This window comes from Colletotrichum costaricense (genome assembly GCF_030867565.1).
Source record: "Colletotrichum costaricense strain IMI 309622 chromosome Unknown Scaffold_9.1, whole genome shotgun sequence".
NCBI classification, from domain to species: domain Eukaryota; kingdom Fungi; phylum Ascomycota; class Sordariomycetes; order Glomerellales; family Glomerellaceae; genus Colletotrichum; species Colletotrichum costaricense.
This window is the reverse complement of record NW_026848238.1, coordinates 1392066-1415871: the sequence shown is the minus strand read 5'-3', so window position 1 is coordinate 1415871 and position 23806 is coordinate 1392066. Positions and strand designations below refer to the sequence as shown.

Here is a 23806-nt window from a genome sequence, read left to right as displayed (position 1 = left end):
ACTGGATGTGAGCCTGTGAAGATCGTTCTGCCCGCACTCTTTCCCCTCCCGTAAACCAGACGGGAAACGTTCTCAATGATGGGACCCGACCCCCTTGGCGCTGCCGTTCCGACTCTCCGGTGCGGCGGTGCCGTCAAACCAGAAAAAGGCACAGGTTCTGTTGCCGACAGACTCTCCAATGACGAAATCTCGATAGGCAGATGCAGAGTCGTCAAAGTGGGACAGAGGTGGATGCTTGATCCATACTTGGAGTCTGAGCAGGGAAGCCTGGCAAAGAGCCTCCAATATCATAAAAAAAAAAAAGAAAAAAAAAAAAAAAAAAGGCGCGTGTTCTTGATTTAGCTCCGCCCCAGAGAAATGCCGCAGGGAGTCGAGTAGCCAAAGTCAATTGGATATGGCCTTTCCCAACTCGGAGGATCACCGTTGAACGAAGTTTGAATTTCAGTGTGATTCGCGTGCCATCGTAACCCTCACTGTCAATCTCATCACTGTTCCGTTGCCAGTTGGTAGGGGCAGAAGTCAGATAGATCCTGGTCTGTCATCTCGCCAGTACGAGTACCCCAGTCCAGAAAACAATCAAGGTAGGACAGATTCCAGAGAGGGTGGTAGATGTGGGAACGAACTGCGCGCCAGTATCATCGGAATCAAGGTTTTGTCCCGGGGACCCCTAAAGCAAAGCTCTGTGGTTGCCCGATCTGTCTCGCATGCGACTCTGGGCGGGAACAGGAGCCAATATGTGGTCGTATTGGTAGGGCAAAGGTTTTGAAGGAGCAAGTCCAGCCTTGACCGTGAGCAGATATTCCCACTTGACTGCAGCGTCCAACGTGTGACGGAACTAGGGAACTGAATCCCACATTGAGCTTCGGTTGGTGTTGGGTCCGCTTTTGGCCATGGAGAGGAGACAATGACCGAACCGTGACTGAATAGGATGACGCGGAATCGTGTCCGGTTCGAGGCCATGTCCACTGTCGCAGTCTACGAGGTCAAAAGGTTTTCGCTCTTGTTGTTGCTGTTGTTGTGCTGCTGCTGTTGTCGCTGTGTTGCCGCCGCCATCTCGTTTTCGTTCATTTTAACGTTTGTTTTTTCCCTTTGAATCTCCATGCTTCATTTCCATCCAAGACACTGATTGCGGCGATGATGTCCCATTTCGTCTTCGCGTGTCCACCCTAGTGAGAGTTTGCACAGATTGTGCAATGAGCATCGAACATCGGAATAACTTTAACCTGCAACTGGGATCCCCGGACGGATCTCCAGCGCATGGCGGACGTAGTATGGCGTGAGCAGGGCTAAGTCTCCCAACGACATTCAAAACTTTCGCATGTTGATGGCTCTTTTTTTTCCCTCTCCTAGTGTCAGAGACTGATTGGTTGCCATGCGACAAATGAATAGACGATCCTCTGCAGGTCGTCGCGTGCGTCCTACGGCTGACGCGATTACATGCAGCTGCGCGAAACATTACACGCTGTTCGTCCATCTCCGCAAGTCGCGTCGATGGCCAAGGGTACCCAGCTCGATGCTCAGTGATCCGCGGCTCCCCATTCGCTGCTGTTGGTTAGACTAGACTCTGTGATGCTTTTCAGCTGGCCAATGTCAAATTGAGACTTTGGGTTTCATCCATTTTCGGCAATGTAATGTCGGTGACGGCGGTGGCAATAAAGACGTATTTCGATAGAGCATTCCGTCTACAGCTACGGATGGAGCATCAAGAATTGCCGTTTTGCCCGTTTGTCTCAGCCGACTCCACGGTGTCAGGTCAATCGGCGATGTTATCCATGCTGTCGGGACTTCAAAAGAGAGACAACAACAAGTCTGAGTCGGTCTTTGAAGGACGCTGAAATATCGTTCTTCCGGGAAAGTTTGACGGAGAGAAGTTTTAGATCGTGCCATTTGATTGCCTCCTTCTGAATTAAAGAGCAACCAGCATTTGGTGAATGCAGGTGGAGTTCACTTCCTCTTTGCACCTGCCTTATTGACAGTGCCGTAGTGTTGTTGCAATACATTTCATTGGTCCAAATGCTGAGACATTAGCCTGGAGTCACTGGACGCTGCTAAGGTGACATAAGCAGCCTTAGAGGACGTCTTCCCGGGCCGAGCTTTATTCCGATTTAGACATCCGAGCCCGGGCAGGGCACTTGATTCAAGGTCCACATTTTGAGGCCTGTTGTGAATATCGCATCTAGATCACAAGTGAAGTCGTCATAAGGCAGTTGCAATAGCCTAGCAAAGTGACAGTATTCTGGGCTTGCTGCTATCTCATTTGTCTCACGTCAAGTCGACTGTCGCAGAGCCAACAGCTTTGCATCGCTGACAGATTCGTTGGAGCAAATTTCTACCACCACCGCCACCACGAACTTATAACTTTTTGAGTAGCAACGATGGATGCGGAGATTAGAACCGTCTTGCCGAACATTGACCCGGTGCTCTCCGAGTACTCGGTCGGGTACTTGACTCACGCATCGACCATCTACTCGGACGAGGAAGAGCAGTCTGGCGTCTCACCTCTCGCCGAGGCAGCCGCTACCGTCACCGAGTTATTGCTCTCTGCCTCTGGAAAGCCTGACGCTAAGCTCCAGGAGAAGATTGAGAAACTCGTTGAGAAATGGGTTGAGAAGTACACCGAGTCGAATGGAGGATTGCGAAGCGGCCCTTTGGCCGTCAGGCGCCTTGATGAGACTTTCCAAGTCAGCTCTCAGCGGAACATGTCTTCCACTCTGGCCGTGTCAACGGGAGCTGTCGATCTTGAGTCTGCAAACGCTCGCAAGGTCGAATCAAAGGTTGATCGAAAGAAGCTGGAAAAGGCCGAGCGCAAGATTGCAGCCAAGCAGCAGAAGAAGACCTTCAAGACGGTTGAGTACGAGGCTTCCAGATTGCTCGACGAGCCTGAGTCTACTCAATCATACGAGGAATTCTACATGGCTGTCAACCCTCTCCAGATGGGTGGTTCTGGCGCGAACAAGACCAAGGATATCAAGTTGGACAACATCGATGTCTCCATTGGTGGCCTGCGTATCGTGACCGATACGGACTTGACCCTTTCTTATGGTCACAGGTACGGTCTTGTTGGACACAACGGTGTTGGTAAATCTACGCTTCTTCGTGCTCTGTCTCGCAGAGAGCTGCCAATTCCGCCTCACATTACCATTCTCCACGTCGAACAGGAGGTAAGAGTGAACTTCGGCCACTCTCAACTCTGTTGTATACTGATATTTGCGTAGCTTACTGGTGACGATACCCCTGCGATCCAAGCTGTTCTTGATGCCGACGTGTGGCGCAAGGTTCTTCTCAAGGAGCAGACTGTAAGTGATACGCAGTTATAATTATCTCTGAAAAGTGCCATCATGCTGACAACCTTGTAGGAAATTACTCAGAAGCTGGCAGAGATCGAGACCCAACGTGCGGGCATGGCCGATACTTCGGCCGATGCCGCCAGACTTGACAAGGAAAGAGAAGCTCAAGACGGCAGGCTCGGTGACATCCAGGGCAAGCTTGCCGAGATGGAGTCCGACAAGGCCGAGTCAAGAGCCGCAAGTATTTTGGCTGGTCTCGGTTTCTCTGCCGAAAAGCAACAGAATGCCACCAAGACCTTCTCAGGTGGTTGGCGTATGCGTCTGGCGTTGGCCAGAGCCTTGTTCTGCGAACCTGACCTGCTGCTTCTCGACGAACCGTCCAACATGTTGGACGTCCCCTCTATTGCTTTCCTTGCCAACTACCTCCAAGGATATCCCAGCACGGTTCTCGTGGTTTCTCACGACAGAGCTTTCCTCAATGAGATTGCGACAGATATCATTCACCAACACTCGCAGCGTCTCGACTACTACCGCGGTGCCAACTTCGAATCCTTCTACGCTACTCGCGAGGAACGCAAGAAGACTGCGAAGAGAGAATACGAGAACCAAATGGCCCAAAGAGCCCATCTTCAGGCCTTCATCGACAAGTTCCGCTACAACGCGGCCAAGTCTTCCGAAGCCCAGTCACGTATCAAGAAACTCGAGAAGATGCCAGTACTCGAGCCGCCCGAGACAGAGTACAGCGTGCAGTTCAAGTTCCCTGATGTCGAGAAGATGTCGCCTCCCATCATCCAGATGACAGGCGTGACATTTGGTTACACGAAGGAGAACATCTTGCTGCGCAACGTGGATCTCGACGTGCAGCTAGACTCTCGTATCGGTATCGTCGGACCCAACGGTGCGGGTAAGACAACTATTCTCAAGTTGTTGATCGGAAAGCTGTCGGCCACTTCGGGTATCATTTCGCAAAACCCCCGTCTGCGCGTCGGCTTCTTTGCCCAGCATCACGTCGATGCTCTGGATTTGACGATGAGTGCGGTTGGCTTCATGTCCAAGGAGTACCCTGGCCGGACGGACGAAGAGTACCGCAGACAACTGGGTGCCTTTGGCATCACGGGCACGACAGGTCTGCAGAAGATGGCGGTTCTTTCCGGAGGTCAAAAGTCGCGTGTGGCGTTTGCTTGCCTTGCCTTGACCAACCCGCACATCTTGGTTCTTGACGAGCCTTCTAACCATCTCGATATCGAGGCGATGGACGCGCTCGCTACGGCCTTGCAAGAGTTCCAGGGTGGCGTTCTGATGGTTTCTCACGACGTCACCATGTTGCAGACAGTGTGCACCTCTCTCTGGGTGTGTGATGGAGGCACTGTTGAGAAGTTCCCAGGCGACGTTCAGGCCTATAAGAAGAGAATTGCAGCTCAGGCCGATGCGGCTGGTGTTGTCAAGGCTCATTAAGGGAATATATCGTGGCCATGATAGTCTACGTAGCTACCATTGTTCCGCAAAATATGATGCCTCGATCGTCAGTCACCTATTCTTTCAGTGATGGGTGCACTTTGTGAACTTTATGAAGTCGATCTGCGTTTGATAGCTCTCAGGCACACCGTTAGCTCATTTGGCAGTGATGGAGCCCCCCTTGCAAATGTTGAGCTCCACTGGCAATTTAGCATTTTCGGTCAGTGCTTGGGGATCAGTGCCGAGCAATCTATGTAATGCCATTCATATCGGTACGTAGGCTCTGTGTTTGACGTTGGCTTTTGGTAGGGCTGCCTGGTGCCGCACCTGCCCCGATTGTTAGAGAGTCCGTGGCTTCCCGAAGCTCAGCACCATTACCTACAGTTCATGCCTTGGTTTCCCGGGTTTCTGATGGAGATGGTAGGCACCTTATCTGGACGTGTCGTTGGATGTTTGGATCCCTCAGCAGATAGTCGGTCACCCCGGGTCTCGGATCGGAAAGAACAGAGGAGACGAAATACAGGGGACCTGAAGGTACGTACTTGCTGTGGTCGCGCTGTCTGCCAATCTGCTGTCACCTCAACTCATTCAACCCCACTTCCAATTGGTCTTTGGGGGGAGACACTGGGGGGGCACTGGGGGCCACTAGGACGGCCACTTGGGGAGACTTGGGTGGTGGTAGGCGGGTGCCTTGCACTGGTCTTTCCCCAATCGGGGTCGTGCACGGGCCCAACTAGCACCACACAGTAAACAAGCGAGCTGCACCCCTTCCCTCTGGCCTGTCGCTGGCCTGTCGCTGGCCTGTCTTCTGGGCGTCCACCGAGCCGTGGCGGTGAACAAAATCACATCCACCCGCAAACAAAAATCAACAACCTCCTCCCCTACCTAACCACACCTTACCTCGCCCAATCCTCCACAACAACCCTTTCGCCTTGAAGCTTCGCCTAGCTCTCGAGCACTCTCTTCGTCTTCTTCATCGTCCATCGCCGGCCAACTTAGCTTCAGAGCTTTCCATCATTCAAAATGCGTGAGATTGTAAGTCGCTCTCTCCCATCAACAACAATTCTGCGACGCGTCGGAATGGCCACTATTTCGGGGTAGCCCCTGAGCGTACCCCGCCGATATTCCCACCCAAGCCATGCTCGCCAAACATGGCCCGACTTGCATCTCCAACACTTCTGTCATGGGAAACATTCCGCTGACCATTGATTGTTTTCTCGCAATAGGTTCACCTTCAGACCGGCCAGTGCGTAAGTATCTCCTGATCTCAACCCAACAAGCCAGAGTGCGGGGCTAACTTCTTTGAACAGGGTAACCAGATTGGTGCTGCCTTCTGGTGCGTAGCCAACCGCCAACGATGCGGCGATTTCGACATTTGACACGATCTCGAACTGACCTTGATACAGGCAGAACATCTCTGGCGAGCACGGTCTCGACAGCAATGGCGTGTATGTCACTTGTCCTCCAGTGCGGCATCCTCATGGACCCAGCAGCTAATCATACCACAGGTACAACGGCACTTCCGAGCTCCAGCTCGAGCGCATGAGCGTCTACTTCAACGAAGTTTGTTATCCTAGTCCCCCAGTGTGCAGGCAATCCTATTGACGAATGCTGACCTTCTCACCCAACCAGGCCTCCGGCAACAAGTACGTTCCTCGCGCCGTTCTCGTCGACTTGGAGCCCGGTACCATGGACGCCGTCCGTGCCGGTCCCTTTGGCCAGCTTTTCCGCCCCGACAACTTCGTCTTTGGCCAGTCCGGTGCCGGCAACAACTGGGCCAAGGGTCACTACACTGAGGGAGCTGAGCTCGTCGACCAGGTTCTCGATGTCGTCCGTCGCGAGGCTGAGGGCTGCGACTGCCTCCAGGGCTTCCAGATCACCCACTCCCTTGGTGGTGGTACCGGTGCCGGTATGGGTACCCTCCTGATCTCCAAGATCCGTGAGGAGTTCCCCGACCGCATGATGGCTACCTTCTCCGTCGTTCCCTCTCCCAAGGTTTCCGACACCGTTGTCGAGCCTTACAACGCCACCCTCTCCGTCCACCAGCTGGTCGAGAACTCCGACGAGACCTTCTGCATTGACAACGAGGCTCTCTACGACATCTGCATGCGTACTCTCAAGCTCTCCAACCCCTCCTACGGCGACTTGAACCACCTCGTTTCCGCCGTCATGTCCGGTGTCACCACCTGCCTGCGTTTCCCCGGTCAGCTGAACTCTGACTTGCGTAAGCTCGCCGTCAACATGGTTCCTTTCCCCCGTCTCCACTTCTTCATGGTCGGCTTCGCTCCCCTGACCAGCCGTGGCGCCCACTCCTTCCGCGCCGTCAGCGTTCCCGAGCTCACCCAGCAGATGTTCGACCCCAAGAACATGATGGCTGCCTCTGACTTCCGCAACGGTCGTTACCTGACCTGCTCTGCCATCTTGTAAGTGCCACACGACGATGACCCTAGAATATAAGCAAATGCTAACTTTGTCGTTCCCAGCCGTGGTAAGGTCGCCATGAAGGATGTTGAGGACCAGATGCGCAACGTTCAGAACAAGAACTCGTCCTACTTCGTCGAGTGGATTCCCAACAACGTCCAGACCGCCCTTTGCTCCATTCCTCCCCGCGGCCTCAAGATGTCTTCCACCTTTGTCGGTAACTCTACCGCTATCCAGGAGCTCTTCAAGCGTGTCGGTGAGCAGTTCACTGCCATGTTCCGTCGCAAGGCTTTCTTGCATTGGTACACTGGTGAGGGTATGGACGAGATGGAGTTCACTGAGGCTGAGTCCAACATGAACGATCTCGTCTCCGAGTACCAGCAATACCAGGATGCTGGTGTTGACGAGGAGGAGGAGGAGTACGAGGAGGAGGTCCCTCTTGAGGAGGAGGTTTAAGCGCAGTTCAATCGCACTGTCACTATAACCTGACACTACGCCAACCCACCTGTGGTGGCATTTCGCTTCGCGATTCTGGCTTATTGCTGGAAATGGGCTTCTAGATATACCTCTCTTAGTAGTTCGCCTGACGTATCAAATGAGTACGAAGAATCAGAGATTACTCTGTACAAATTACTGGCACAAACAACACCATCATTCAACCCCTTCCTCTTATGACACTTGCCAATTCTACGAAAAAAAAAATGAATTTCCTAGACTCGAAAGCCATGAGAAGCAATGAGCTTGAGCTACCCAACATACATTCCAGCCGTAATAACCTTGGGTACCTTAGTTTTCCTCTCGAGCTAAGCAGGGGCCAATCGGAAGTACCCAGATTGTGGATCGCGCATCGCTGACTAAGACGTGGAAAAGTTGCTGAGGGTCCCCAATTCCAATTGTCGAGGAGCACCTGAGCGAGCGCGCCATTGGGAGGTGTGTTGTAGCTTGCCAATCTCTCCGACGAAACGAACAATGCTGGCCTCCAGGACGGCATTGAGGCGGGCGTTTGCCGCCTCGCCGGCCACGACGATACCAGCCTTCCTTGTGCCAGCTCTTCAACAGCAGCAGCAGCAACCTCGCCAGTTCTCCTCGACGCCGACACGAAACTCCAAGCTCGGGCGGACGCCGGTCTCGATCCCACCGGGCGTGAAGCTGGCTATCAGCGAGCCGAAGCTGAAGAAGGATCCGACGAGCTACTTGAAGGTTTACAAGAGGACGGTTACCGTTACGGGGCCTCTGGGTACGTTTCTCTGGTGGTGTCCATTCGAGAAAGGGGGTGATGGGAGACTGCAAGGAGCTTAGGCTAATGCTGTATTTGTTGGTTTGCTACAGGAGAATTGGATCTCGAGATCCCGCCTTTTCTGAAGATTGATTACGATGTCGAGGGCAGCACGGCGGTTCTCAGCGTGGAGGACTCGAACATCAAGGAGCAGAGCGAGATGTGGGGTGAGTTTCTTTACCATTTTTTGCCGTCTTTTCCCTTCCCTCTCCTCCACTGCCCTCTTCAAGGAAATTCAAACTTGCCTTCTCGGCTTCAGCGAGAGTCGAGTCACATCCCAATTGACTGAACGCGCTTTGCTGACTACTTTGAACCTCAAACAGGCACGACATGGGCCTACCTCCAGCGCTACATCATGGGCGTCTCCGAAGGCCACACGGCGATCCTCCGCCTCGTCGGCATCGGCTACCGCGCGAGCGTCGAGCAGCGCGGCCGCCTGGAAGAGTTCCCCGGACAGAAGTTCCTGTGCCTGAAGCTCGGCTTCACGCACCCGGTCGAGATGGGGATTCCGCGCGGCGTGAAAGTCACGGCGGCGAGCCCGACGCGTATCCTGCTCGAGAGCATCGACCGCGAGCTGATGATGAGCTTCGCGGGAAGAGTGCGCAAGTGGCGGCCGCCGGAACCGTATAAGGGCAAGGGCGTGTTTATCGATGACCAGACGATTAAGCTGAAGCAGAAGAAGATCAAATAGACGATTTCGCTGCGCGGACGGTTGGGTTGGGGTGGGAGCGGGGAGAGTACGGGATGTGGTGTGGCACTTCTTTGGGCTTTGGTACCGAGTCGACTGTTGTTGTGGTGTGTCGATGGCAGAGCTTCTGGAGGGCTGTGTATAGCTGTATATCACTGTACGGGGATGGGAAAAGAGAAAAAAGAGACAAACAATGTACACTATTTATCTGCTGGTTCTTCAAGACCGCCGAGGAAAAATCGCAAAATCCAAAAAGTCCAAAACTTCTTTCATATGTTTTTTACTATTATACTTTTCCAAGACTTTTTGCTTAGCTAGATTTCGAGCTCAACACCTCTTGGACAACCTTCAACACCTCGCCGTGCACCGCAGCCGGCGCGGCAATAACACCCTTATTGTTGGCCAGCGTCCGTCCGACGGCAAAGTCCAACCTCTTGCCCTGGATATCCGTAACCTGACCACCGGCCTCGCGCACAATGAGGTCGCCGGCCGCGTGGTCCCAAATCTTTTCCTGGTACGTCGCCTTGACGGGCAGACGGAGGTAGATGTCGCCGGCACCGCGGGCAATGGAGCCGTATTTGCTCTGGCTGTCCATGCGGACGCTGGGCTTGGTGATGCCGAGCTTGGCAGCGATCTGGGCCTGGTCGTCGTGCGCGCTGTGGCCGGCCTCGACGCTCTCGCAAAAGGTGGCGGCGGAGAGATCGGTGACGGGCTTCATGGAGATGGGGCTGCCGGAGGCGATGGCGCCGGTGCGGAGGGGCCGCGAGGTGGCGCCCTGGCCGAGGACGGCGGAGAAGATGACGCCGTAGCCCGTGTCGTCGTTTGCGTTGGAGCCGATGTCGGCGGCGAGGGGCGCCTTGTCGTCGACGGGAAGGTTGGGGCAGCCGAGGACGCCGACCTTGACGTCGCCGTCGACCATGAGGGCCAGGCAGACGGCGTACTGGCCGCCGCGGAGGAAGCCCTTTGTGCCGTCAATGGGGTCAATGGCCCAGATGCGGCCGGCGGCGCCGCCCTTGCTGTTCCCTTGGTCGATGATGTCCATCATGCTCTCGGCGGAGGCGATGCCGCCGCCGAGGGAGGCTTCGGCGGCGGCGTCGTCGAGCTGGGTGGTCTTTACGAGGTCCCAGATCTGGTCGCGGAGCTGGGGTTCGGAGCGCAGCTGGGCGGCCTCCTCCTCGGCGACGATCTCGTCGTCGGGGAAGTGGTGGCGGAGGGCGGCGATGATGAGGGCCTGGGCGCCAAAGTCGCCAATGGTGACGGGGGACTTGTCGTTCTTGTCGACGGTACCTTTTGCCTTTTCGTGGAAGACGCGCTTGGTGAGGATGGAGGCGCGCTGGACGGCCAGCTGGGCCACCTCGAGCTCCTTTGCGTAGGATGACATGGCGGGTTGTGAGTGTCTCTTTGTCGAGGAAGACGAGGAGGAAGAGAAGAGGGTCGTGGTCGTGGTGAGAGGGAAGAAGTGGCTCGAGAGAAGGGACAGCCGGGGAAGAGCTCGTAGAGATAGGATAGCCAGGGTCACGACGAGGACGGAGGAGATGAGGAGGAAGGGCACGAAAGAGAGACGGGAGGTGGGTTCCTGTCTTGTTTTGTTGTTTCCGCTTGATGGTCGGACCTTGGAGGGCATGGAACTCTAGACGTAAGACGGGAGGTCGAAGGCGGTTTGTGTGGATGCGCAATGTGGATGTGGATAGTGGAGGAGGGGGAAAGTTGTGTCTAGGAGGCAAAGCTCCTTGGTTCCTGGCTCACTCTATGGCTCCAGCATGTGTTTAACATGGCGGCTGTTGCGTCATGGGATGGGCCATTGTGGACGCACAAACGAGTCAATTCGCCCAGAAGGCCAACTTAAACGCCTGAAGGTACCTTAGTAGGTATCCGTAGAGCTGCAGTGTCACGTCGTTTTTTTTTTTACCGCCCTCCACTTATTGTATCTGTGGATAGGATCGGTATTGGAAAAATGCCAGTGAAAAATCAGACTTGAAGAAAAGATGCTCAAATGTGGTAAGCATTTGCCATAACTAGAGCTGCAAGTGCTCTGTCAAGGAGGGGTCGAGAATCCAGAGTCAGGACCCCTCCATCCGTGCTTGCTGCCGGTGCCGGCGCCGGGCCGTGGATGCGACCGATAGCCGTCCACGGGTAATAGCTCAGGTTGGCTTCCTTGCCTTATGTAATATAAGCATTCCGGGCTTTTCTAGGGTACCTGGGGCGGGCTGTATTCAAATTTCTATTGAAAGTGCCTGAGGTGAGGTTCCAAGGCAAGAACCTGCCCGAAAGTCTATGTAAGCCGCAGCAGGGCCCGCCTGGGACGGGGCCCACATTAACACCCGCTGAGCGCATCGGGAGAGCTCCAACGAAAGGAGGACCCCGGCCTCGGATTTCGATGCTCACAATGCAAAGCTTCAATCCAAAAAATCCCGTCGCATCTTCACCACCACCAACACCTCAACCACCACCACCACATCCTCCTCCGCCATTGCTTTCATCTTCTTCGCATACCTCTCAAGCGCCCGAGCAGTGGCAAATCAATAGAGCAAAACAGCCAAAATGACCACAGTCCCCCACCTCCGCTCCCTCTACCGCTCCCTCCTCCGCGAGCTCCCGCCCCGACCCGTCCTCGCCCGCGAGCGCTCGGCAATCCACAACCGCCTGCGCACCAGCTTCGCCGCAGCCCCCGTCGCCGTAAAGGAAGACTCGTCCCGCGCCGCGGCCGACGCCGCAGAGGCCGAGCAGTTCGCCGCCTACCTGCGCGCCCAGCGCACCTACGTCACGCTCCTCGAGCGCTACAACCCGGGCATGAACATGGACGAGGAGGAGCGCGTGCGCTTGACGGCGCGGAGGGTCGGCATGGATCTGCCCAAGGAGTTTAGGGACCGGTTGGAGAATAAATAAAGCGCCCGTTCTGACTGCTATCGATGGTGGGATGAAGTCTTTTTCTGACAGAGAGAGGGGGGCGAGGGTGTGTGGCCCTTCAGGACCGAGATGGATGGTTTAAGGAGGTGACCGCGATGAATGGGCCAATGGATCGATTACGAAGCTCGGCTCTACGAAATTGGATTGGAGAAGCTGTCGACTAGAAGTGAGGGAGATGCGATCAAGGAAATCCTCGATGGGGGATGCAGAAGCACAAGATCGAGGGACGGCGACCATCCCTCCACTCTTGGAAGAAGGTGCCGTGTTTATAAATGTAATATAATGGGCGTTTGGGTGGGAAAGTTGTTGTACGAAACTTAACGGGGCGCAGAGAACCTCACTCAAAGAAAGAGGGGAAAAAAGACATAAAAAACACTACGATTCACTTTGGAAATACTATTTGAAAATCTCATGCCGTTCAATATCATGTCTTCGTGCCATGTCTAGCTAATTCCTGGTTCACAAATAACCTCCTACCAAGAGTTTTCTTGGAAAATATATACAAGAAGTGTAAATAAGAGTCGTTATACGCAAAGGGGTATCAACGTCTTCGTCGCCGTGAAGATATATAAGAAAGTAAATCATACCCAGCCTCTTCATGTTCTCCTCTCTCGTCTATTGAAAAGCTCATTTAGACGCTGCCGACACCGCCCTCCTCCAAAGTCTCATCCCACCCGCCCGTCTCGAGCAGATACTCCCCCAACATCTGCTTCACATTCTTGATATTCTCACCCAGCGCACTCGTCCACTGGTCCTGCACGACGCGGACCTTTTCCTTCAAGTCGTCCGTCAGCATGCGTCCCTCCTCGTCGCGAAGACGCTGCGCGCGCGCATCGCGCTCCTCGGCGGTAAACTCCCTGCCCCGCCCGTCGTCCATCTCGTTCTGCACAACCTTTGCCTTTGCGTGCGTGACGGCCTCCTTGACCTCATGTAGCAGACACAAGAGGTTCGTCTGCGACTCGATGAACTGGTACGTGCTCTTCTCCGTGTGCAGGAGCAGGCTGAAGAGGTACTGCAGCGGATGCCGGCGGTATGACGGGTTCTCGTCGTACTCGGCCGACGGGATCTGGATGTGCAAGGCCTCCGGGTCGGCGGGGGCGATCTTGTCGAGCAGCCTACACAGCGGCGGCGCAATGTCCCAAAAGGCGGAGAGCTGCACCTCAACGCCGCGCATGACATTGCGCTCCATGACGGCCTGGAACTCCTGCGTGCGCGCAAACACCTCGTGCGCGAAAGCCAGCTGCCGCTTCGCGGCGTCCTCGGCAAAGAAGGCGACGGCGTTTTGGAGCTTCTCCTCGTTGCCGGCCAGGCGGTACGGCGTGAGGACGACGTCGCGGTAGCGGTTGTTGCGGTCCGTGAGGACGTCAAAGATGGCGCGGTGCAGCATCTCTCGCGCCTCAAAGATCCATTTGAGGAGCGTCAGCTTCTCCAGGAGCTCGGGCTTGTCGTCGCCTTCTTCCTGGGGCATGTCGGCGGCGCTAGCGACGTCGTCGAAGAGCCCTCCCGCCAGCTTGTCGAAGAGGGTTGTGGCCTGGGCGATGCGGCCGGTGATGAGGTCGTTTAGGGGCATGACGACCTGGTTTTGGAACTGCTCAAACTCTGTCTTGCCCAGCTCCTTCTGCTTCTCCTTCTCGGCTGCCACCGAATCATCTTCGATGGTCGACGCATCGGCAAACGAAATGTTGCCGGCATTGATTTCCTGCTGTAAATTGGAGCGTAAAGCATTTCGCCTCTCAATGGATGCCTTTGCGGCTTCCTCGCGCTTCTTCGTGCTGGTGACATGGAATCTTTCTTTCGTGGTTTCAATCTGGGAGAGGTCGCTGATCTGGCGAACGGCTACTCTAGTTTCGGTCAATTCTGGATGGTTATTGTTGACGGCTGGATGATGACGAGGATACGGCGGCGGAAGGGTCACCAGTCGGGAGACGTCTAGGTGGGCTGGGTTCGGCGTCGTGGGCGAAGCTGATGAACCAAGGGATTCCGATGAATACCGGAGTGGTTGCGGTGTGACCACGGGCTCCATCTCATGCCAGCCCGTCTTTTCGGGAGGATACTCGCCCGAAGACCTCGGGTTACTGGGGCCCGCTTGCGGGCTGTCCTCCCATTGCAAGGCTTCGTGGGCTTCTTTTGGCACGCCCATGTACTTGGACTCTCTCTTGGACCTCTCGACAAATTTTCCTCCTGCCCCTGAAGAGTCTGCCTCCCACCATCTACTGGCAGGTCGGCCCCGGGAATCTCCATCATCATGATTGTCACTCACGCTGAGACTCAATATCGGAGAGAGCGACGGCATGTAGTTGGAAGAGTAATTTGGGTTATTTGCCGATGGCACAATGGGCGAGCCCGGAACGTTGGCTGACGTAGGAGCGGAGCTGGACTCCCCGGGCGTCTCGCGATAGACCGAGTTCATCGATCCGCGATGGGATCGTGTAGGTTCGGATGACTGAGGCGTCCACTCAGCCTGTGAAGTTGCCGACTCACGCCGTGTGACCATGGGACGGAAGAGATCCCTCGTCAGATCAAAGATCTCCGAGCCCATAGCGCCGATGGCAGAGGAATACCTTTCTCGCCTGATCCTGGACTCGTTCACGATGAAATCGGCAAACATGCGAACCCGCTCGGCATCGGTGGCCGCAGTAGATTCTTGGGTAGCGAATGCCTGGAACCGCTCAATTGTTTCGCAGCAAAACTGATCCGCAGTTTGCGTGATGACAATATGCTTTGTGGATGAGATGGATGCTGATGGAGGGCCCTCAGCGGGTGTCATTGAGCTGAATCTTGTTTGAGAGCTCGATGCCGATCGAGTCTGCGGCGGCGGTGTTGGCAGCGCCTTGGGTAAGACGCTTGGCGATCCATCCATCATGGGCGTGCCCTTTGACGGATGAGGTGAGAATGGCGGTGTTGCCGCCTCAATTCGACTGCGTGACGATGACGACCCGGGTGCCCGCGGCGTAGTCGAGTGTTCGTCAGTTCGAGGCGTGTCGTTCGATGTCCGTCCCCCGCTTCTTGGTCCTGATCTGTTGATCGTCAACCTACGTGAAAGCGTGTTCTCATTGGGAACAACAATGTCGTTGAGCTGGACTGGGTTGATGGTCCCATCTATCGAGTTATGCGGTCTGGTCCGGCTCTCAGCCCGGCGCTGAACGATGGTCTTGTCGTGGCGGACTGCTCTCGCCCGACTTAGACTGCCACCAGAGCTCAATGCGCCGGAATTGCTTGATTCTCCGGTCTGTGTAGAGCTCGCAGCACTAGCAGTATCGATGGTTAACTTTGGAGAGTGTCTCCGTTGTGATGAGCTACTAGGTTCCTCGGGCTGATCAACCCAGTCTGCAGGAGTCGGAGGTACTGGTCCAAGGGCTGCAACGCCGGTTGGCGGAGGGCGCCTTGTGGGCGGTGAAGCCACGGGTGTAGTTGTTCTCGGCCCGCTCTGCACGCTCTGTGACCGAGACGAAGCTGGTGGTGGGACTGGAGGTGGCGGCGGGAGGGGCATTCCTGGTTCCCATCTTGACTGGGACGCCGAACGTGAGCGAGCTGAAGTAGGTGTCTCAACTGCGCTTGCGGAAGCAGCTCTTCGAGCACCGGGCGGGCCGTGTGATGAGTTCGGGTCATTGTGATGTGGCATTGGATGTGGGATCTGGATCTGAAGAGGGGTTGGCCTTGATAACGGCATAGGCATAGGCGGCATCGGCTCTGGAGGACTTGATTCTTGGGGCTCTCTGCTCCGTCTCAGGGAATGAAAACCGAAGCGTCTTTCGCGTGAGCTTGTCCGACCTCCGGCTCCAGGTGGGGGAGGGAACGATGTGTTTGTTGAGGGCTCCGGGGACGGCCTATGAACATTTGTGGGAGGAATTCGTGCTGCCGAAGTATTCGCCGCTGGTGAGGACTCGAAGAAGCCGCTCGGTGGTCGTTGGCTTCGCGGTGGACTATACGGAGGCGGAGGTAATGGTGATCCTATGGAGGCTGGTCAGCAAAGCCGGCCAGGCCCAATGCAAATTTGGGTCAATAGATACCTTGCTCAGGGAACTGATGTGATTGATGGGACCTTTCGGACCCGGCAGCAGGTGAAGCTATCCATTCTTGTGGGTTATAAGGCTGTATTGCGCTTGCAGGAGTGTGGGCAGCCGAGTGTAAGTGCGATGAGGACACTGCTGACAGCGGCGTGTTGACCTGGTTGTGGTATGCACCCAAAGACTGAGTTAAAAGCGGATTGAGACCCTGGCGCAACCGGGTTGGATCGCGAGGATTGTTCATTGTAAGCCAAATGGCCACCCGCTGAGCTGAGCAACTCCCGGCGACGTCAGAAACTTGAGATGGTTGTGGACTCGGAGTGACACCGGAGTCGGTTCGAGGAGATGAGGACGACTTAGACCCTCACTGGGGTTAAGGATACCTCAGCCAGCAACTTGCCGGCCTCTTTCGCACTTCTTCCACTCTTTACCAGCCCATTCAACTTGACTGATGGAAAGCCGATCTCATGTCGAGGAACACACCGCACAACCGAGAGGACGGACAGGCAGCCGGCAGTAAGGTCGTGTCACACCTAGGAGGGGGAGGGCGCGGCTGAAGCGAAAGGGAACAAAAGTTTGAGTGGGAGGACGCAGAAGATAAAAGAGATGGTCATGTCTAGGTCGGGTCTGCTGCAATGTGGTCAACCTCCTGCATAAGAGGTACATACATCCCACCCCACGTACAGGAGGGTACCGGGGTTGCTGGCTCGCTCCTGGCTCACGCTTGATCGCCCGCCGACAGAATTGCACCCCTGTGGCACCCCTACTCTTGGGTGGCCCAGATTCAAGACATTGGGGTGAGAAGCAGAAGGGGCATGGAAAACAGCGGGCTCTCGGGAGCACGAGGAAACGACAGGAATAGCAGCCGGGTCCCGGAGCAAAAGCGCAATGGTGGATCTCAAGGCCGGGACTAAAGGCAGTTGATGCTCGGCGCTGAGTTGTTGCAACTTGCAGCAAACATAGCGACTAGCTCGTTTCCCGACTTCGGTGCAGAGCACATATGTACCTCATAGCGGGAGCCGATACATGACAGGGTATTGAGCTAATTCGAAAGGGTGTCAAGGTATGGATGGGTACGAAGTACGTTCGCCCATTCGCGAGGGGCAGCACTTGCTTGCTTGCGGCATGGGGTTGTGAAAGCGAGCCGGACAGCAAAGTGCGGAACGACCAGCAACATCCCATGTGGCTGTCGCGACTGCATGACAGGCCTGCAGATGCCGACAAAGCTAAGGTGCTGGCTGCTATCCGCGTTGCTGTTGTCTCGTCTCAGGTCCGTCGCTGCAGTTCTTCTCTGGTTTTCTTCTCCCACTTGAGAATGATGAAATGGCGTGGTACTGCTACGACCATCATCAGCCGGGACGGCATACTAGAAGGTAGGAAGGCATAAAGCCCAGAGTCAGGGTCGCAGTACTGAGCATTGTCGACCCGACATAGCAAGCGGACCTTATCACAGTACACCTGAGCAAGAGACAACCAACGAGAAGAGGCGAGCATGGAACATAGCATACCCAAAGCTCGTAGCGACCTGCCACGGCCCAACAAGAGGAAAGATGAGTGAGCATCGCGCCAGGGTCCGGTCCAAAATGGCCTGTCATTTTGATGGGGCCAAGAGAAGAGACTCGTGGAGACGTTGGTAGGCGGCCGTATCGATTGGTTGGTTTTCTCGTGGGAGGTCATTCTATTCTTGGAAGCATACTTAGACCCTGGCTAGTCAAAGAGATGTCTGGGGTTGTGATTGGTTGATGGTGCTGTGAAAAGAACGCGGAGGTGATTGTCGGCGCTTAAAATGCCCTTCGATTTGCTCGACAGTCTGAAAGACTTCCGTTGCTCTCCCGGCTCTACTTCCTCTCCGCGGCCGCCGCCCGCCCGATGAAGCTGGACGAGTGATTCGGTCGTTGGCTGGCAGCCTTGAAGGAAAGCAGGCATTAGCGTTGAGCAAGCTTAAGTCCTAGTCAAGAGCCAGACCTCGGGAGTCTTCCTCACCGACTTATTGCTTGTTTGGAACTTTGGCTGTCTTTGGAGTTTATATCGAGGTGGCTGGGCCCTGTCCTGTAATCGAACAGGGTTGAGGTACCAGATAGCTTCCACGTGAATGAAGAAACCTCCTGTGGATACGTGAAGCTGCGGGGTTGGATGCAAAGAACAGGCATGGAAGTTCTAAATATTGCTCGAGGCCCGTTTGCTTGGAACCAATATGGCTTTGCGGAGTACCCAAGAACTGAGAATGGAAGTTTTCGATGCCATCGAGCATATTTTGGACTGCAAGATCTTGAAAAGTGCATCGATCATCTGCTTTCTCATTACCGTGTAACGAGGCAATTTGGCAAGCGTCGGCACTGCGGCACCCGGACAGTCGAGCAGGTAACATCCGTTGAGATCCCGTCCGTAGGCCTCTTCACGGTGACATCGTGTGAACGCAACGGTCAGAACGCAATCACTCAATGGCATCGCGGACTGCAGATGACCCTGCCCCAAATGGCACGGAAATAGTAGGCCAAGAGCGGACGTTGGCCGCGTGGGAGCGACCACATCCGGCTTCTAGAAAATGGCCTGGAAGGCACTCAGGTTTTGCATCGGCCTGCGGCCTGCAAGCCAGCTGTTTCATATACTATGGTCTGGTTTGAATGGAGAGCAAGTGGTGTTTGCCGTTCCGTGACCTGGACTTGCTTGCAGCTGTAGGTATCGTAAGCGAGACCTTATTGAATCACAGCTTTCTTTTCCCGTTTGATGTTCCAGACGATGGAAAAATAAGCATGTAGATGAGTCGCATTCGGGTTGATAGAAAGACTTTGTGACAAATAGTTTGCCTGATGAGCCGACGTCTGCAGTCCTATGTATCGGCTCCGATATATCTCGTCTAAGGTAGTTCATCCAAGGATCTGGTACAACATGAGGGGGGAAAGAAGAAAGCTGTAGTGCAGCGACGCAGTATGCCCTTTGCCCTGAAACTACTGCCAGCTGAGACAAACAAACAAGGAGTTGAGCAATCCGAACCGAGCATGTGGGCTCGTCTTTTCGTGGATTTGTGGTACGCAACATTGATCTGGACGAATGATAAACATGTGCAATCTGCCAGACTACTGAATGAGTACCAACAATACCATGGCAAGCACAGGCCAATCTCGGTCTACCAATTTGGTGACCTTGAATAGGCAGGTCGGGCACGAGCAAGTGGAATGGAAGGTGGGGTTCAGCCGCAACTACGGGCAAACCAATCGGCCGACGATTTACCGCCCAGCCCACCTCGCAGCGGAGAGGCCGTCAGAATTCTAGAGCTTTCTTTCAAAAGAGGTCCCGCGCTCAGATTTAATCCCATCTTCCTTTTCTTTCCATGCGCAACGCTTCCTTGGACATGACACTCCAACGCGCCAATCCGCACTGAGGTAAGGACTGACCCCCAATCTCACCCCTTCTTTATCTACCCCGCGCCTTTTTTCTTTCTTCTCCCAATATGATGATACACCAGCTGGCACCAGTCATAGAGTGATTTGTACTCCCTTATTGATGAAAAACGCTGCGGTCTATTGACCAACCACTGATCCGGGACAAACCGACAATTTATTTGTTTACTTCTTCAACTCACGAAACCTCGCGACGCATATACTTGTTCCTTTGCTAACCTTGCAATTGGAATCTTTAACAGACACCCATTTCCTACCTCGCAGCCTGAATCAGAAACCGAGTCACCGCCGACAAGATGGTCCTCCACAACCCCAACAACTGGCATTGGGTCAACAAGGATGCCTCGGCCTGGGCGAGACAGTACCTTGAGGAGAGCTTGGCGAAAGTCGAGACTACCGATAGCGGTGTCACGGCAAAGATTAGCAAGGTTGTGAGCATGGATGGCGACGTCGACGTTAGCCAGAGGAAGGGCAAGGTCATCACCATTTACGATGTTAAGCTCGTTCTAGAATACACCGGTAGGTCCATCAATGCAAGCACATGTGTTTCACATCCCGTAAAAAACCTCGTTCAACCGACTGTCTCTGCCTGACATTGTACCATTTTTGTGAAGTCGTGTGTTCTGGAGCCTCGCTAACGTAGCGCAGGCACCACTGCCGACGAGGCTGAGGTCTCTGGCACCATCACCGTTCCTGAGGTCGCCCACGACACTGAGGAGGATGAGTTTGTGGTGGGTCTCTCTCTTGTGAAATCTCTGCATTGTCAAAAGGCCACCCCGTTTTACTGAGACTTTGCCTGCCTGCTAGTTTGACATCGACATCTACTCCGACTCCAAGGAGAAGCAGCCTGTCAAGGACCTCGTCCGCTCCAAGCTCGTGCCGGAGCTCCGCAAGGAGTTCCTCAAGCTGCCCGGAGCCTTGATCGCCGAGCACGGCAAGGACATCCAGCATGCCCCCGGATCCAACCCGTCCAGCGGCTTCTCGACCCCCAAGTACCAGGCACAGAACACGACGGCCAAGTCCACCACCGCCTCGACCAGCGTCAAGGGTAGCTCCGGCAAGGTCGTCAACACCATGACCCTGACCGACACCGCCGAGTTCCGCACCACGGCCGAGGAGGCATACCAGACCTTTGTCGACCCCGCCCGCATCGCCGCCTTCACCCGCGCGCCGCCCAAGGTCTTCCAGGGCGCCATCAAGGGCGCAAAGTTTGAGCTGTTTGACGGAAACGTCACGGGCGAGTACCTCGAGCTCAGCGCCCCCAAGAAGATTGTCCAGAGCTGGCGCCTGAAGCAGTGGCCCGAGGGCCACTTCTCCACGCTCAGCATCGAGTTTGACCAGAACGACGTCGACCACGTCACGCTGATGCGTGTCAACTGGGACGGCGTCCCTGTGGGCGAGGAGGAGGCCACGAAGCGTAACTGGCAAGAGTACTACGTCAACAGCATCAAGCGCACATTTGGGTATGTCTCTACAAGTTACATCAACCTTGCTGAGATTACATTCTAACGTTCGTTGTTCCCTAGATTCGGCACCATTCTGTAGGCGTGAAAACGTTCGAAGACGAGACCTTGGACACTCAGTGGCAACGTCAAGCCAATTTTTCTGCTTGAGAAGTGGAAGAACTTCCTGCAGGCGACTGGCTGACACGCACAAACGGTATGGAGAGTTCTGCGGCATGCATCATTAGATCCTCAGACTGGCTTTACAAGCCCTGAGTAGCTGGGGCGTCTGAAGTTCCCTTGGGTTCAGCAGCCCCAGGTACGAATTAGATGAGACACGTTGAAATGAAACAAAGACAAACGTTGAAAGGGCCTCCATGATTGCTCCGTATCTTGATATGGTATGCCTCGTCCTGAGTGGTCTGAAATCCATATGACACCGTGTCCTGGCTACCTCAACCACATAAGTCTCGACTTGCAGTATCATTCCTTTTTGGTCGTTGCATGTTGCATTAATACTATACACTACGTATACAAAACTTGTCTTACAGAAGGACGAGCCCATCAGGCCTTAGGCGAATGCCTCTGTCGTCCCAGGGCCTCCACAGACGGCTGGTCTCGTTTGACGTTGAAGTCGTAATTCGACACAAAAATATCCGCCAAGTTATCCCACAGCCCCAAATCGTAGAGGTTTTCGACATCCTTCAGGTTCCACACGCGCTCCCACTCGCCATCGCCAGGCCCGTGGTCTGGAGGCGGCATCCCGTCTTCAGTCCTCGTCAGCACCTGCTGCGTCTGCAGCGGCCAGCGCGTCCTCTCCGGCTCGAAGCGCTTGTCCTTGACGCGGTTCACGGGCATGCTCCGCTTGAAGGCGCAACCGTCGTCCATCTCGGCCTTCCAGTCGGACCACTTCAGCGATTCGTTTGTCGTGGTGCCGCAGTAGATGAGCCAAAAGGTGTAGCCCAGCAGGCCCCAGACCAACGGGGAGGTCATGGCCGCGAGGAGGGTGACGGCGCCCATGCCGACGTTGTCCTGCAGGGCCCAGCTCCAGATGAGGAGGTACTCTTTGACTTCCATGCCCTTTGGCGGCCACAGCGCCCATTGCGGGTAGTTGGCGGCGATCTTGTTGGAGAGGAGCGAGAAGCCGAGGAGCCCGCCGTACGAGGTCAGGACGGCTGTGGAGAGGAGGAGCAGGACGAAGTAGTGCTGGTTCTTGTAGCCGACGCAGCCGTTGATGAAGATGCAGTGGTGGTCGAGTTTTGCGACGCAGCGCTTGCAGATGCTGCAGTGCTTGGAGCGGGGAGGCTTGATGAGGTTGCAAGTGCTGCATTTCTGTCCGGGGTAGAAGATTGAGTAGTCGTAGGGGTAGAGGGACATGTAGTAGGCGTGATTCTCGGCCGTGATGTAACCCGGGTCGGCCATGACGGATAGGTACAGGAACCAATAGGGGAAGAAGATGACGATGCAGCCTATGATCTTGTGCAAGAGCGAAATCTGGGGCCACGCTCCCGGGAGATATAGGTATTCCGAAACAGAGAGGATGAGCAGGAAGAAGATCTGGAAAGCGTCAGTCTGGCCTTGAATTTCGTGAATCTGTAGCAAACCCGGACACTTACGACGACGGTAGGGTGCCGGTCATGCATCATGAAGTTGCCAAAGCGTATCATGGACGTCGAGAACCTCCCTCCCGTGATGAGTTTGTCTACAGCAAGGAAGCCGTTTGGGATATGGATCCACATTATCCTATGCATCGTTGCAATTGGCGTGTGTCTGCCAAAATGGTGAGTCCACGTTCCTAAAAGTGAGATGCCTCTGTTCTCCAGCCAGTGAACAAACATGATGACGAACCTTAGAGCCGGCAGTCGGCCAAAGAAGGCGACGAAGACTGTGAAGGAGACAGCCAGCACGAAAAGTGCCGCATTCCTGAGGGCGCCCATTATATCAAAACTAAGTGTTATGACTTCTTCCAACACATTGTCTTGAGAAAACTGAAGTCTGGGTATTCCGGCAGAGATGGCGACGTTCCACTTAGTCCTAGTTTACAGTACTTCGGGCTGGATGTGCCGGCTGAGGCGGGTAAGGCAGACGGATGACAAGTCCACTATCAGTCGCTGTGGCCGGTAGCGAGTGGACAGGGCCTGAGTCTTGAGGAATCAGCCTAAAGGAGGCACACGCTCCTCGTCAATAAGCTAGGTAACTTAGCCAGCAGCAAGGAACTTTTTGAATAATCCAAGAACTTGAGAATGTCTTCACAGCTAGTAGCCAAATGGAAAGAACGTTCGCGGAAAAACCATAGTTTGACATGAGAGTATCGTCATGGCATTGAAGAATACCAAAAATATCGCTGTATCGAATAGGGGAGGTCATAGCGCAAATCTGAACAGACCGTTTACCGTTGCTATACTGTATATACTCATGTGATGTGCAAAATGCATATCTTAACGCATAGAAGCAGTTCACACGTGAACACGCGGCATCCCTTCCACGGAAGCGCGTCTTACTTGAGCACCTGCGTGCCTTCTACTAATACGTTAGATGCCTGCAGTGTTGGCAGTGCACTTGCCCGGGTCACAAAGACGAAGCTGCATCGCGGTCCGTGTCAATGAGAGGCAACAAGCTCATTTCAAAAGACGAAGGCACTTGGTCTATTCCTGACGTCTATTCCTAAGGCTCATAAAACGGAAGGGCATTTGAGTGGGCTCCTCACACACGCCTTTCAAAGCAAAGTATCGACTTAAGCAAGCGCGTCGTTTGCGCGATCCCTCCCTTTTGACTGACCGCTTCATCGTACCTTCTCGGGACATCATTGCGATTCTCGCCTTGACCAAACTTCTTCAAGGCAGGCTATCTCTCTACATGCAATTGTCCGTCACGAGTTCCACTCTTAGCGACAGCAACACCTATTTCAAGGGCTGAACAAGC

The 23806-nt window shown here is 54.7% G+C and overlaps 8 protein-coding genes across 8 annotated transcripts; 5 read left to right on the top strand and 3 right to left on the bottom strand.

The window, feature by feature from the left end:
• Window positions 1-2375: 2375 nt before the first annotated feature.
• CCOS01_09304 (ABC transporter) lies at window positions 2376-4742 on the top strand (the record flags this gene model as incomplete). Its single annotated transcript, XM_060457463.1, has 3 exons — window positions 2376-3161; window positions 3216-3296; window positions 3357-4742. The coding sequence occupies 3 exons, from the start codon at window positions 2376-2378 to the stop codon at window positions 4740-4742; spliced, it is 2253 nt and encodes a 750-aa protein (XP_060312163.1).
• Window positions 4743-5765: 1023 nt separating this feature from the next.
• CCOS01_09303 (beta-tubulin) lies at window positions 5766-7619 on the top strand (the record flags this gene model as incomplete). Its single annotated transcript, XM_060457462.1, has 7 exons — window positions 5766-5777; window positions 5969-5992; window positions 6053-6078; window positions 6149-6190; window positions 6251-6305; window positions 6375-7165; window positions 7226-7619. 7 exons carry the CDS (start codon window positions 5766-5768, stop codon window positions 7617-7619), a joined length of 1344 nt encoding a protein of 447 aa, XP_060312162.1.
• A 513-nt stretch (window positions 7620-8132) lies between these two features.
• Window positions 8133-9130, top strand: CCOS01_09302 (ribosomal protein L6; the record flags this gene model as incomplete). Its single annotated transcript, XM_060457461.1, has 3 exons — window positions 8133-8400; window positions 8493-8606; window positions 8763-9130. The coding sequence occupies 3 exons, from the start codon at window positions 8133-8135 to the stop codon at window positions 9128-9130; spliced, it is 750 nt and encodes a 249-aa protein (XP_060312161.1).
• Window positions 9131-9437: 307 nt separating this feature from the next.
• Window positions 9438-10751, bottom strand: CCOS01_09301 (3',5'-bisphosphate nucleotidase; the record flags this gene model as incomplete). Its single annotated transcript, XM_060457460.1, has 1 exon — window positions 9438-10751. One exon carries the CDS (start codon window positions 10749-10751, stop codon window positions 9438-9440), a length of 1314 nt encoding a protein of 437 aa, XP_060312160.1.
• Window positions 10752-11668: 917 nt separating this feature from the next.
• On the top strand, window positions 11669-12013 carry CCOS01_09300 (FMC1 protein family; the record flags this gene model as incomplete). The annotated part of the gene is made up of 1 exon (XM_060457459.1): window positions 11669-12013. The coding sequence occupies one exon, from the start codon at window positions 11669-11671 to the stop codon at window positions 12011-12013; it is 345 nt and encodes a 114-aa protein (XP_060312159.1).
• Window positions 12014-12665: 652 nt separating this feature from the next.
• On the bottom strand, window positions 12666-15656 carry CCOS01_09299 (uncharacterized protein; the record flags this gene model as incomplete). Its single annotated transcript, XM_060457458.1, has 1 exon — window positions 12666-15656. The coding sequence occupies one exon, from the start codon at window positions 15654-15656 to the stop codon at window positions 12666-12668; it is 2991 nt and encodes a 996-aa protein (XP_060312158.1).
• Window positions 15657-19738: 4082 nt separating this feature from the next.
• CCOS01_09298 (uncharacterized protein) lies at window positions 19739-20987 on the top strand (the record flags this gene model as incomplete). Its single annotated transcript, XM_060457457.1, has 4 exons — window positions 19739-19961; window positions 20091-20173; window positions 20250-20905; window positions 20969-20987. The coding sequence occupies 4 exons, from the start codon at window positions 19739-19741 to the stop codon at window positions 20985-20987; spliced, it is 981 nt and encodes a 326-aa protein (XP_060312157.1).
• Window positions 20988-21448: 461 nt separating this feature from the next.
• Window positions 21449-22821, bottom strand: CCOS01_09297 (DHHC zinc finger protein; the record flags this gene model as incomplete). The annotated part of the gene is made up of 3 exons (XM_060457456.1): window positions 21449-22441; window positions 22501-22627; window positions 22733-22821. 3 exons carry the CDS (start codon window positions 22819-22821, stop codon window positions 21449-21451), a joined length of 1209 nt encoding a protein of 402 aa, XP_060312156.1.
• Between the last annotated feature and the right edge of the window lie 985 nt (window positions 22822-23806).